Source organism: Aythya ferina, assembly GCF_964211825.1.
Source record: "Aythya ferina genome assembly, chromosome: 5".
In the NCBI taxonomy this organism is placed as follows: domain Eukaryota; kingdom Metazoa; phylum Chordata; class Aves; order Anseriformes; family Anatidae; genus Aythya; species Aythya ferina.
In genome coordinates, this window is record NC_140301.1 from 24,989,191 (window position 1) to 25,003,456 (window position 14,266).

The window sequence follows — 14,266 nt, forward strand, 5'->3', positions numbered from 1 at the left end:
AGTGTTAATAAAGTGCCTTCTGGTTCACATTTTCATAGTTTTTATCCAGCATACAAAACACATTTTTAACAGTGTACAAAAGCTAAATTGAAGTGCTATTTATTTTTATTATTCACTTATGAAAATAATGTTTATTTCATATGAGATTAATATGATACAAATATGTACTATGGCATTATACATCTGGAAGTGTTTTGGCCTAGTGTATCATTCTCTTTAAAAATGCTTATGCCTGAACAAATTTTTGCTCCTGTCTTTAATCATGCCATTCTTTGCAAGTCTTGCAAAGCCTTTAAATTCATTTTGGTATTTATATTCATTAGCATTAAGGTGTAGTTTTCTAAACTACATATTTTATTGAAAATATTACTTTCAACTGGTTGTGATGCTTGTAGACAACAGCATCTGGGGAGTGGACTAAACTCACTATCTCCTTTAGTTTCAGCACAGCCTCTACACACACACATTGACTAGCACTACTGGCATTACTGCTGTGACCTGGAGGGTCACAGGTTCCAGGAGTCCTTTCACAGTATAACATGCATGTAACAGAGTGAAAAAACTTTGGCCCTGAGTTGGGGAAAATTAGGTGAGAAATAGGAAAAAGTAGGTTTTATCTTTATTTACAGGACTGAAGAACACACAGGTTAAAGTAATTTGCCTGAAGTCACACAGGAAATCTTTGGCAAAGCTGGGAACCTTACTAGTCTCAAGCCTGGTCTACACGTAATGATTTGATGGCATAAATATACCAGCAGCTGAACTCTATCAGCAGTTTTTCCCAGGAAGGAGGCAGCACATGCTTGCACAGCAACATTGTTTTTTTTTTCTCTGCAAAATTGTAAAATGAAGTGTTTGATGTTTTTAGAAGGCATTCTTGTAGAATAAAGTCTTTCCACTCCTTTCAGGAATTAATTGGTATATGCAACCACCAAGATTAAGCATCTGTGGATAAAACAGAATGCCAGCTCTTCAAGGGACTGTATTCACATTTGAAAATAAACTAAAGGCAATTCCTGACTAATGTTATTTTTTCTTATTGTGGTAGTAGTGATTAAGAGACTGATAAATAGTCCTAAATTCACTTCTTTTGTCTTAGATTTATACACTTGAAAATACCACAGAAAACCTTTGACCAACTTTTAAATACAGACAAATAAATGTGTTGACATCAAACAAATAAATAAATTTGAAAGCTACTAAACTGGAATCACCAAGTCTATAAAGTAGATTGTTTTAAAGGCTTTTTTGAATTTTTCTGTCTTCTTTAATTTCTCCAAAGATAGGGAGGTTATTTTGAGTTATATTTTCTGTATATTAAGCAGTTTATTTAAGACCTATGTGATGCTTCTGAAGCATATAGTGTCCAGTGAAACTGAGTAAGTAAACAAGTGACTGCTAACACCTTGTGCTAAGAAAATGCTTTTGTGTTTTAAGAATTTTAGAGTTCATATATCTGAGTGGATATGTTGTGACAAATTTAAAGGTCTGTTGTTGCTGCTTGGATAACCTTAAAAATTATCAACATCATCAATGTTTTCCTTTATAAATGTATGCCTTTCTTCCTGCCTGCCAAGTGGATAACTGTGCTAACAGGTTTTTGTATGTTTTTATTCTTTTTTGTCACTAGCATCCAAAACTCTTATTAATAGTATGCTACGGGACCCTTCTCAGATTCCAGATGGAGTTCTAGCAAATCAAGTCTATCAGGTATTAATCACAGTTGTCTTTTTTTTTTTCTTTTTTTTTCTTTTTTTCCTCTGGCAATGCTGTTATCTGCCTAGCAGAGTAAAAGATTTTAAACCTCATTTAATTACTGTCATCATAAACTATCACTGAGGTCAGGGTGCACCATAAATGGCAATGCAATATTTGTGAGGGGAGCATTTCACTTTTTAATAGCTCGCTTTTATAGTGAATAAAAGTATGCAGTTTTTGTTTTCTGTGATTATATCTGAATAGCATCTGATAGCCTTTTTGAAGAAAAGTAATTACTGTTTTTAAGATACTGTTCAACTGTAATGGTTTTGTAGTTGCCCGTCACTATACTAGTTCTCTTATTTGTCTGCAGTGTACTGTGAATGACTGTTGTTATGGACCACTGGTGGACTGCATCAAACAGTATCCTTTCCCATAAAATTTTAGGTGCACAATTGACGAGCTTAGACTGTGTGGAAGAGATGTGTCTAGCTTTAACCTGACATAAAGTTCAGCTTCACAAACCACATTTCATACTCCACTGTTTTACGTTCAATCAGCTAGAGGGTCGCTGCAGAGCTTTCGCTGACACTGCTTAACAAAAATCAGATGGACTACGGCAAGTTGTCAGTTTGGTGGCTGCACGTTCATATGCCTGATTGAACCTCTTTGGTTTTGATTAGTTGAAATGCATGTCTGGTTTTCTATTAAGAGTAGTTGACCCTGCTTTGAGCATTGGGGTTGGACTACATGATCTCTGGAGGTACCTTCAGTCTCAAGAATTCTGTGATTACATTAGTAAGTTGCATAGACAATGTTGAACATTATGGCATTGCTTTATTATCACAGAATCACAGAATTGTCTAGGTTGGAAGAGACCTCAAGATCATCAAGTCCAACCTCTGACCTAACAAGTCCTCCACTAAACCATATCACAAGTTCAACATCTAAACGTCTTTTAAAGACCTCCAGGGATGATGACTCCACCACTTCCATGGGCAGCCCATTCCAATGTCTCACAACCCTCTCAGTAAAGAAGTTCTTCCTAATATCCAACCTAACTAATTATGAATATGAATTTTAATTAGAATGTTTTCAAGTGCAGTTCAGGTTGTGATAGATTGACTGATTAGCACTTCTAAACTCATACCTAACCTTCCAATGTAGTTCTTTTATTTTTTTTATCTTAAAGAAAATTGGCTGGCTGTAGAAAAAAACACTGTGTAGCTTGTTTTTTAGGAGATGGTTTGTGATTTTTTTTTTGATAGCTTTAAAATATTTAGAGATCCTCAGTATGCAGTAAGAATACTGGGGGAACTCCACAGATTACTTATTGTTCAAGACTAAGTATTCAAGACACATTGTTCAAGACTAAGAATTTTTTACTGATTTTGTTAGGAGTGATTCTCATAACCCCAAACCTATTTTAATGAAGTCCTGAATGAGTAACTCTGTGGTTTCAATCTGTTATTGAAAGAACAGTTTCAAAATCATAGTCTTCTATCATTGTGCAGGCTAGCAAGGCAATTCCCTCCCAAACCCTAGAGAAACCTTGCGTAAATCTCTTCATCCAGTTTGGGTGAAGATCTGGATTTCACTGTACAGTGACAGGATAGGAGAGCTACAGTGATGTTTAGTTATGCATGTGAAACAATACTTCTTGTAGTTGTGATACATATGGTGGTTACCTCTTGAAAATATGTTCTCTCTGCTAAAATATTTGCATGGATTCTGCTGTTTCATTTAACAGCAGCAGGATAGAGTTCTAACTGTATTTGTTTTGTTTTTAATCTTGTTCTTAAGTATTCATTAAGACTCTCTTCAATGTTAAACATGACTCTCTTAAAGTAGATCAATGTAAAAAGTTGAACTTTTGAAAAGGTTGTTGATCATCAATTTTCATACCCAAAATTTGGTATTTTAGGATTAGTATTATTGTTGGTGAACATTCTGACTAAAGTCTTCTGAAAGAGTTACGAACAGTTTTTAAGAATAACTTGACTGCAGTCTAAATGGTTTTCCCTATTGTCTCCAAATTCTGGTTCAAGATATGTTATTGAATATACAGTGACATCAATGAGAATAATCAGGAGATTTTCAATTCTATTTTGGTACAGAAAAGTTTAATACTTGGCTGTATGAATGCATTATCTGCAAGTATGTTGCTGAATTAGATGTTAATTTTGAGGTGCATAAAATAGTTAAAAATCAATTTAAAGTTAAGGTTTTAAAAGCATAATGTCTTCTGAAGGATTGCATATTGATTTTAAATATAACTATCTAATTGTATATGCATGGACTAAAGTATGAAGTCAACCTCTTCGTAAATGCCAAGAGGCTATTTTTCAGTAATAGTTCAGATGCTTACGGGAAACTAGGCTGCTAGATTGCATGAGTAGAAAATGGCTTGTGAGGTTATTTACAAGTTTTGCCCCATGGTCATTGCCATACATCAATAACAGGTATTATTATAGACTAAGTCTAAGTGTTTCTGCTTATGGTGCATTATAAATTCTGTTTGCAATATTTTTTCTTACATTTTTGGCATTCTTCATTTGCCCCCATTTTTGTGCTGTAACTGCTAGTACAGTTTAACATAATATATAGCTTCAATTGATGAAAATGTGAAATGATTCCTTGCAATTAGCTTTTTTTGCTGTTCAGCATAAAACATTCGTATAATATAGGTAACCAACTGTAATGGGAAGATGATCTGTAGTTTACATTTGCAGAAGTTATTCTAAATAAAATCAGGAATTTAATTGTTTTTAATGTAAGATCCTTTATTGTGATATTCCATGAGGTTCTTCTTAAAAGCTTCCAGAATAGAACTTTGACCTCTGGGAGGATACATTAAAATGTTTGATCTGATGAATTTTTTTTCTTACATATTGCTAAGAATAGCACATCAGATCAACAGGCTGTCAGTGAAGTGAAAAGGACTTTGCTGTAAAATATTATTTCATTCTTCCCTGACATTAGTTCATGCTTCTGAAAAATCAATTAAAAGGGTGTTTTGTTACAATAAGATGTTTCAGATGGATTTAGTGCCTATCAATTTCAGAATATAAAGAAAAAAAAAAAGTTTATTTCATTCTTTACTGAATTAGAGAATTGATACGTTAATCATTAAAGAATAACTTATAAGCTATTTAACCACGTTTTAAGCTCATGCTTTATTTTAATTTGGGGGACAGGGAGCAAAAATAGAAATATTGCCCTTATATATATATATATATATATATATATATATATATATTATGGTATAATGGGTTTTAATTTTGTAAAATGTATTCTGATGCTATATACAGTAGTCTGATTTTCACAAAGTGCTAAATGCCTCTGCCCTGTAAGGAATTTCAAAAATAAGAGTTCACATCATTGATCACTCTGAAATGAAGGTGAAGGCCAGTAAGCTTTATAATGAATTATTTTACCAATTATATTTTTCTGAATTTGTTTCTTTTCCAATATAATCTTCTATTTCTTAACCTGAAGCTATCAGTGCTATTGGGCATGAGCATGAAGTCTTGCTGCGAGAAATGCTTTTGGAAAAAAATCTCTCTTTCATAGGTAAGAATCAGTGGTAGAGGCTAGCTAGAGGATCCTTAACTTTAAAGATTTCAGTGACTGTTTACTTAAGAAAAAAATAAGTCTCAACACTCTTTGTATTAGGTAGTAGAAGAAGAGTAAAAAATGATTGATGCTGTACATGTTATCTTTTATTGATTTAGAACTGAGCAGGAACTCAGTTACCTAATACCCTATATATACAGCACATGCACAGGCGTGCAATTAATATTTTATAGAATAAGTAGCTGAAAAAAATGCTTTAATATCTGCTGCAGTATTACTTTTGGTGTCATGAGATATTAGCCATAATCTAGGCCTTATGAGACTTAGGAGGAAGCGTAAGAAATATTAGCTTCAAAATGCTTTCTATAAAGAACTGCTAGAAGATCCACTCACTTTGCTTTCTATGCAGTTTCTGATGAATTTTTTGCCCCCCGCCTCCCAAACAATGAAAGTCTCTATATTGAAAGTTATTTTGAGGATTAATTGGTTAAAGTTATTTTCTTTCTCTTTTTTTTTCTTTTAGCATGTACTACATTTCTGGTGTATAAGTGCCATTAAAACAATCATTAGTATTTAAATGATCAGTTCTCCTATAGTGATAATAAACTTAGTATTGACTTTTTAAATACTGGATTCCTTATGTGATGAAATTATTAATAAAGTGAATTGCTGTCTTTTTACAGTTGAGTGTTGTACAAAGTTTATATAATTAAAGAGTTTTACTGGTAAAACTAGTAAAATTGTTAGAGATCTTTAGGAGATCTCTCCTCTAGATTCAGGGTAAGATTTTGGAAAACTTTTAACAAATTTAGAAATTAGAAAGAACATTAAGATTTTTAGGTTTGTCCACAGGATTAAAGAACAGAGTGTGCTCTTTTATTTTAGTTATTCCTGTCTTTTTACATTTTTCTTCATTACATACAAACTTGCAAATGATACTATGAAAATGTGAGTTGTTTTTTTTTTTTTTTTAACTTGGCTGAAAGAGAAGAGATAATAGGATTAAATTGTAATTGGAGAGACGATACTGAGTTAAAATACTAAACAGTTCTATGAACAGTAAGTATAAAACAAGCTGCCAGGGAAGGTTATGGAATCACCTTCAATGAAAAATTCAAGGCTAGACTTGACACTCATCCATCAAAGCTGGTAATGAAATCAGTCCTGTCACGATACAAGGGAATGGACTAGATGACTCACTAATGGATCCTCAACCGAACAATTATCATTTTTTTTGGCTTGTGCAAGCTTGTGTTTTACACAAATCAGATTTAAATTTTAATGATTCATGACCTTGGGTAAGCATCAATTTTACCTTTAGAAATAAGCTCTAAGAAATTTGTACTGTCAATTCAAAATATCTAGAATGGGTTAACTTGTCACCATACAGAGATATAAATAAGATGGATTAATTTATTGTTTACTTTTTATGCATAGTGAAGCATTGTTTACTCATGATTTAAGATGTGTTAACTGTTTTTATTATATCCTTCAATTGAATGTGCCTCAGGTTCTGGGTTTGATTTAAAAAAAAAAAAAAAAGCTTTTCCTTCTTATCTGCAAGATGAACTTTACTGTATTTACTGAAACTCTTGCAGTAAACTCTTTCCTTTCTCAAAAATTGCATCCAAAACTACTTGAAGAAAACCCCTGGAAAACAGAAGAGATGACTATTTCCTAAAGCTCAACAGATTCTGGCTTTGTCTGGCTTTCCATCTGAGTAAGATGGAGTTCTGGTGTTGGAGATGGCTTGTGACTTAGATTGCTGTACTGACAAAACTATTACTTTTTAACCCATGTATTAAAGAAACAATTCCTGCTGCCATTTTCCATGTTAGTGTAATACTGTAGTGTACTATTCTTCTAGAATAGCAATTTTTTTGTTACAGTTATGTTTACCTGTGCAATAGAGAGTACATTACAGAAGAAAAAAGCCTAGCAGCATTTAGTGTCAGGAAGAAAATTTGTTTCTAGAGGATGTAGTTTTCAAAGCATACAGATCAGAAGTAGCACCTTCAGATTCACCCAGAAATCGATTAGAAACTTAAACAAACCAGTGTTTTTTGTATTTTAGGAATGCATTGTTCACGAGAAGCACATCACTTCCTCTCTACATCAGAAACGCAGTTCTCAAGTCTTTTCTGTTTTGCTTGAGATTTACAGAATCAATGGAAGCATTCTCTCAGAACAGGCTAACAGCCTTCCCTTCTTCACTGGTTCACTTGCCTTGCTGAAATGCTAGGAATTTCTAGGTTATACGTAGGATCTATCTTCATCTTTTCATGTCTTTGCCTACCCCAGAATTTATTAGGAATGCTTTTAGCTATAATGGGAAGGTATATAACTGACCTTTCTAGAATCTTAACCTCCTTTTGCTCCCACTATGGTGTCCCTCAGTAGCCTGGATATAAATCATGAAATCTGTTTAGTGTTCTCTGCTATAGTCTTCAATGTGCAGCTACTGCCTATTGATGCACCAATAGAAGAATGTTTTGCTTCCTTGTTATATCCAGAGGCTAGTATAAGAACAACGATGAGTTAAATGGTTATGATTGAGTTACAGTAAATACAAACCTCCAGATCTGTTGGAAATCTAAACTAATGGACAACATGTGGACAAATTTAGGGCCTTTTCAACATAATTTTCAAATCTGAGGATGAAGAGATGTAGCTGCCGTTGGCTGGTTTTCAAGCAGTTTTTTAGTCATTCTCTTGATCCGTATAAGACCTAAAAGATATTTTAAGGTGTGCATAAGTCTACTATACCAATCTAAGGCTTCTATACTAATCTGAAGCATTCCTAGGCTAAAAAGTTTGAACGTCCTTTTGATGAGGTTTTGGCTTCAAGAATCTTTCTGGTGATTTTGGGGACCTTCTGTAATTCCTTTTTTCTTTTTATTTTTCCAAAGTTACAAAGCTTCATAATAATTGAAGAATCAGTAATATATAATTATTTTCATGTGTGTAATTGTCAAATATATAATAAAGGTGTTTTTAAATATATTTTTCACTATTTCTCATAGTGCAAAGTGTTGGGAGAAACCAAGGCAAAACTTTCCAAAACAAATTTAAAGCAGAAAATATATTGTGTTAATCCATGTATTAAATGATTTCAAAAGTAATCAGACATCCTTGAAAAAAGAGTCTGCTAAAGAGTATAAAGGTAATGCTGATGCAAACTCCAGCTCAGACACTTGCCAAGTTGACCTATCAGCGGATGTAAAAACATTTCTGTTGGTTTCAATGTGGAGGGTTTTTTATGTTTGTTTAAGGTAAATATCCTTAAATTTGTGACATTAGCTTTTGTTAGATGTGATGGAAAAGTCTGAACATTCTGTTGCCATTTGTGTTCCCAAATAATGAGTTTCTTCTAGACTGCTTGTCTAGAAGAATGAAAGTCTTTTCCAGACTGCCTTAAACAGTTGAGAGCAGGTCACTGTTAAATAGGGCTGGATGAAACTGGGTTATGTTTTACTTTTATCAAGATTTAAATATTCCTTAGAATATTCATTTGTTTTCATAATGTGATGTAAAAATCTCTTCATAGGTTCTGTTAAACTAGAACCTTGTCAATGTAAGCATATTTTATCCCAATACCTAACAATTTAATTTTGAAAGTAGCCAACAATCAAGTCTGGCTACAAATCCTAGAAAAGTTTAATAGCTGACCAGGTGATACAAAGAAATGTTGGATTCCAAAATCATGTATTTACAATGTAGTGTTCCTTCCTACTGTGAATAAATGCTCTCAAATTTCAAAAGAAATACCACAGCTATTAAAAAGAATAAACAGCTATTGCAGTTTGCATTTAAAGTGAATGTACAGCATTCCAGAATTACTGGTGTCCTGCTTGCAGTATTAGTTCACTGTATAAAAATACACCTCAGACTTTTATTTTTCAATAAGGAAGGGGAGAGAGGTTTGCTTTAGGCAATTTTAAAAAATTTTGATTTCTAAGAGTGTATGTTTTTCTTGTCATTAAAATGTTGCTTGGACTCAAACTGCTGACCTTTCAAGATATGCACAAAGTATTCTAAAACTGAGTTCTGAACATTGGCCGTGAAACTACTGTCCTAACCTGATAAATGGATTGGAAATAAGCTACCCAACAGTGAGAATGGACCATTAATTTTAATCAAAGGTGATGTAGAAAGGCGAATGGGATGCATGACAATGTCAACAGCCCAGTAGGTGTTAAGGGGCTACACAGCCTTACTTGTTACTAGGTTGTGCCATTAGTTGAGCTTCGGTGAAGACAGAAAGCCATGCCTGGAATTGAATGACCAGGTCACTCCAAAATCTAATGGTGTTTCAGAAATACCAATGTAATGGTATTGGAAATCAAGGACAATAGTTCAAAAAATAGTGAGGGCTTGCTTTCTCCTTGTTTTTTTTCCTTTTTTAAAGGAAGCATCTTTTTTTTTTTTTTCTGTTTTCTTTCTCAGTTATTTCTTAAAATATTCAGAAGCAATAGATTTGTATAGTTAATGTTAAGAATTTTTTTTATTTTTTTTTTTTTTTATGTTCTGTTTTTATGTTCTGTTATGTTAAATTATATTCAGGAGGCAAGAGAAATTAAAATCATATCTTCCCTCTATTAGATTTCTGGAAGAAGATTTTCTTTTTTTTTTTTTTTTTAGCACCCTTGTGCTAACATTAAAACAAAACTAAGAAGGCAGCTACAGTATTCTACGTTTGTGGTGTTGGTAGGATTAATCTCAACAGCTCCTAATGTGAGAAGACTTTTCTTTCAATCAGCAAATATATCTCTTTATTTTGAATATTTAGGGGCTATAAAATACTGTATGACAGCTTGAATTAATGATGTTTATAATGAAGACATAAAAATGCAGGGATGACAAAGAAGCATTTTTATATCCATGCTTCAGGTTTTCTACGAAGGTTCATTTAATCTGACACAGTGTTGCATGCATAAGAAAGATATGTATGAGTGCATTAGTAATTCTTACACTCTTATTTAAAATAAAATTAATGATACTGCTGTCTAGTTAATAGAATAGTTTTATAAACAATAGTTCTTGTTCTCTATATATAGCCGAAGATCAGCTTCGTGCTAAAGGTTATGACAAAACACCAGACTTTATTTTAGAAGTGCCAGTAGGTAAGTCTTTTAAAAGAATTTTTATTATTTTATTTTGTGTATAAGTGTTTATGTTAAAATATTACAGCTACTTAAGACATACGAAAGTAAAGTATATTATAGGATACAATATTACTCTGTTTTTCCAGTGTTTACCCAATAATTTTAACAACTTCTACTTTGTGTGAGAGTATTACCCATAATACAAGTAAATATAATTTACTCTTCAGTCTTTGCACGTTTTTGTCACAAAGTCATAAAAAAAGAAAAAAGAAAGGAAATAAAAAAAAAAAAACACTAAATAATAGGAACCCTCAAATCCTCACTCCCTCTAACTTGCTCAGCCCACTTTATGATGTAAAATCTGAAATACCCATAATTGTCTTAAACTTTAAGGCACAATCAAATGCAAAGCAGTCTTAAAGTAATACCATTATGCCTCCAGGTCACTGTGTAAAGGTTTGTCATCCTGCAGTTACTCTCATGCCATCACATTGCATCTAAATACAACTCAGTAGTTCCCTATTTTTTTAAAAAGCCTGCATTAACAGGAAGCAAGAAGGAATAAAAGTGGGTAAAAAGTGGGCAAAGTTCATCTGCATCTTCTGGTCTTTAGGCCGTATAAGAAGGTAAGATGACCTGTTGGCTGGGCCATGGAAGAAAAACATAAATGTTGTCCAAGTGTAAAGGATTCTTAATGATCCTTTGTAAATCGACTTTCATACAAAAAGACTTCTGATTCGCCTGCTTAGAGCACAACACCTCTCTGTGCAGATGTCTACTGGTGGGTGTGTCAGAGAAAATAAAAAGGTTGAAAGCTCTCTGCAAAAGTCATGTGCATGACTTTTTTGGTTCTTTGTTTTGACAACAGTTGGAATTATTACAGATAACAGATACATGCATTGGTATAAGGAATTGAGTGTGTACTGTGAGAGACTTTGTCTCATCCTAAGCAGTTCTTCAGATACCATCTTTCACCACAATAATCTCTCTTATCCAATAGTTAGACTATGTATATGAGCGTCTTCTGAAAAGTTTTTAAAGACCTCCTTAACACAGTAATGGTATTCCACATTGCCCTAATGGAGAATGGATGATGTTTTAGAGCGATTGTCATGATTTCTTCAAAATTAGATTGTCAGTGTCAGAGAGGACTTTCCCCCCAAAAGAGCATTTTATTAATATTGCAAAATCAATTCTGCAAAAAATGAGGAAAGACACCAATCAGTGCAAATCCCGGAGTATCCCAGAAACAGAAATTCCAAATTGTATTTTTCACATAACCCTCCTTATATCTAAATTCTTCCTGCTGAAGAGTTCTGATTTTGCAAAAGTAAGGAAGCAGATATGTATCTATGATAACCTTTCTTGCTGTTCTCACACATTCTACTCTAGACTAAGAATTTTCTGTGTTTAGTGGCTTAGCTAACTGTTCTTGATATTCACCAGTCATCAGTTCCTTACCTGACAACTCCTTTCCAGCAAAGTAAGGGTGAAAATAGGATGAAATTGCATCTTAGTCTGGTCTCTCTTTACATTCTGCATGTTTTAGAATAAATGTGAATATCTAGAACAGGATGTAATTAAACTTAAATTGACACTCTTATCAATTAAAATACTTTGTGTGTTTTTTTTGAAAATGTCATATGTGCATATTCAAAAAATATTTTTACAAATATGTAACTGTTGCAAGCATGAATTATGTGGTAGTTTGGGGGTTAAATAGGGTATTCCCAAATACATTCTTACAGGCTGTTGAGTTTGATTTTCACAGTTCACTTTATTTTCTGCTGTCACCCTAGCTGTTGAAGGACACATAATTCACTGGATTGAAAGCAAAGCCTCATTTGGTGATGAAAGTAGCCACCAAGCCTACTTGCAGGACCAGTTTTGGAGCTACTGGAATAGGTACATTACTGTTATTTTTCCCTATAGATAAGTAAGAATATGTTTTTTAAAATAAGTTACTGGGAAAAAAAAAAAACAAAACATAAAGCAGTCATGACTTTTTTATTACGCCATGTGAATAGAATACATGTTACTAATCTGACATTTTGAATTTGATTAATTAGTATGTCAAATTGGAATGCTGAAATATTTGTGAAAAATTCATATGATAATGCTAACAGTCAACAGATATATATGGTGATTTTGCAGTGATGCTGGAAAACAGAATAAGCTGATTTGGTACAGAAGCTGTATTTCAGTTTGCTTAGTACTTGACTGAAGGAAGATTCAGTAACATTTTGTAATACTTGCAAGGTGCCCAACGTTCTAAAATCTTCACAGTCTAACAAGTGTGGTTTGTATGTAAAGAACTTTATTGCTTATTGTCAGTGTATCTAAATCGTTTCACTTTTTTCATAAAACATTTTTGGTACATTATCTACATGTAACACATTAATACATTCTTTTCAAGCTAAAAAATATTTAAAGGAATATATGAAGAGAAGTGAGTTATGCTGGACAGAATTTTTGAACATTGATTTTGTTGGTATAAAGATCCTTTAAAGACTTAAAATAGTTCTGCTTTATTCTTATAAAGGTTTTTATTGTGTATAATGAAGAAGACTTAACACTGGGGAGGACTCTTTTTGTTGTTTAAATCCTACACAAGATACTCATCTTAATTCTATCTTTGTATGTGGTGGAACCCTAAGCAAGGCAGTAATGAGGTAAATGCAAGTTTTAATAAAGGATTTGTGATGGCATAGATTAAGAAGTCTTCCTGGTGTTTACAAGGTCGTTTCCATGAAATCTGAGGGATAGTGGAGAAGATGGCACAAATATGTTTGAACACGTATCTAACAACATATGCCAATATCAGTTGCCAGTCTGTGGTGACCATCAGTATTTCAGCTAAATGTAATAAATGCCAATGTGAAAATTGCTAGCCTTAGCTTGGGAAATGCCTTTAAAAGCAGTTTCTATAGGATGCAGCAGAGATAGAAAAACTATATTTTGAGAATAACACTATCAGAATGCATGATTATGCTCTGTCAAAGCAGTTGTTGATATGAGGAGGGCCTGTGCTTATTTGATAATCCCAGAGAGCAGTCAATTGGGGAACTTGAACTGAGGTTATGGGAACCTCAGGAAGACTGTCCATTGTTGGATAAAGATGTTGTGCTACAGGAAAATTATAGGCAAGAATTTGTGAGATATATAACCAGAGTACAAGACTTAGAAACAATTTTGAGTATGTAACAATATCTAGGCAATTAGTGAGAGTGGCAGGAAAGATGCTGATGCAAATGGTGCTGAACTTGCACATCAGTGTAATGAGCAGCTTAGGCTGTGAGGGGTCATTAAATATACTGACTAGAATATTTTCAGTGGGTATGTGTTTGAGGGGATAGTGTAAGAGGAAAGCAGCTCTACGTGAATTTTAAATAGATAACATGGGTATAAAGGTACAAAGTTGAGGTGGGGAGTGAAAGGTAGATAGACAAGTGAGATGAAGACATTGATCCATTTCAGGTTTGCAGTAAAATTGCTGTTGCATAGTCAAACTTAATTTTTGTCTTTTTCTGCTAAATAAAATGACTATGTTTTGGCTTGAGCTATAACATGTAAAAAAACTTGAAAATACTGGGTATCCTTTGAATCTGACATTTCTGAAAGAAACTTCTCTTTTGCTTTTATCTGGAAACCAAGACATAGCTAACTTCATTTTAATTTCAGTTTTATCATGTGATAATTAATATTTTAACTTCAAAAATAGAATAACACTGAGCTGTTAGTAAAGTACTTTTAATGTTGCAAAAGCTAGACTGAATTGAGATAGGGATCATTAGAAATGTTTTGAAAGTAGTTTTCAGATTTTGCCTAATCTTTTTTTATAGAAAGCAACTAGAAAAATCGGTAATTCTTACATATGTAAGGGCTTT

At 33.2% G+C, this 14,266-nt stretch overlaps 1 protein-coding gene across 11 annotated transcripts in view; it reads left to right on the plus strand.

Annotated features, from left to right (window-relative positions):
* CDIN1 (CDAN1 interacting nuclease 1) overlaps nt 1–14,266 on the plus strand; it is a 137,180-nt gene that overhangs the window by 51,445 nt on the left and 71,469 nt on the right. For 9 of the 11 annotated variants that reach the window (XR_014693421.1, XR_014693422.1, XM_084520508.1 and 6 more), the window contains exons 6-10: nt 1,631–1,710; nt 2,072–2,121; nt 5,204–5,271; nt 10,332–10,397; nt 12,179–12,284. Coding sequence is in view for 9 of the 11 variants with exons in the window: in XM_084520508.1 (XP_084376634.1) it covers nt 1,631–1,710; nt 2,072–2,121; nt 5,204–5,271; nt 10,332–10,397; nt 12,179–12,284 (370 nt within the window). In the remaining 2 variants the exon portion in view is untranslated. The remainder of the gene's footprint in view (nt 1–1,630; nt 1,711–2,071; nt 2,122–5,203; nt 5,272–10,331; nt 10,398–12,178; nt 12,285–14,266) is intronic. The other 2 variants (XM_084520511.1, XM_084520506.1) reach the window with 1 other exon arrangement.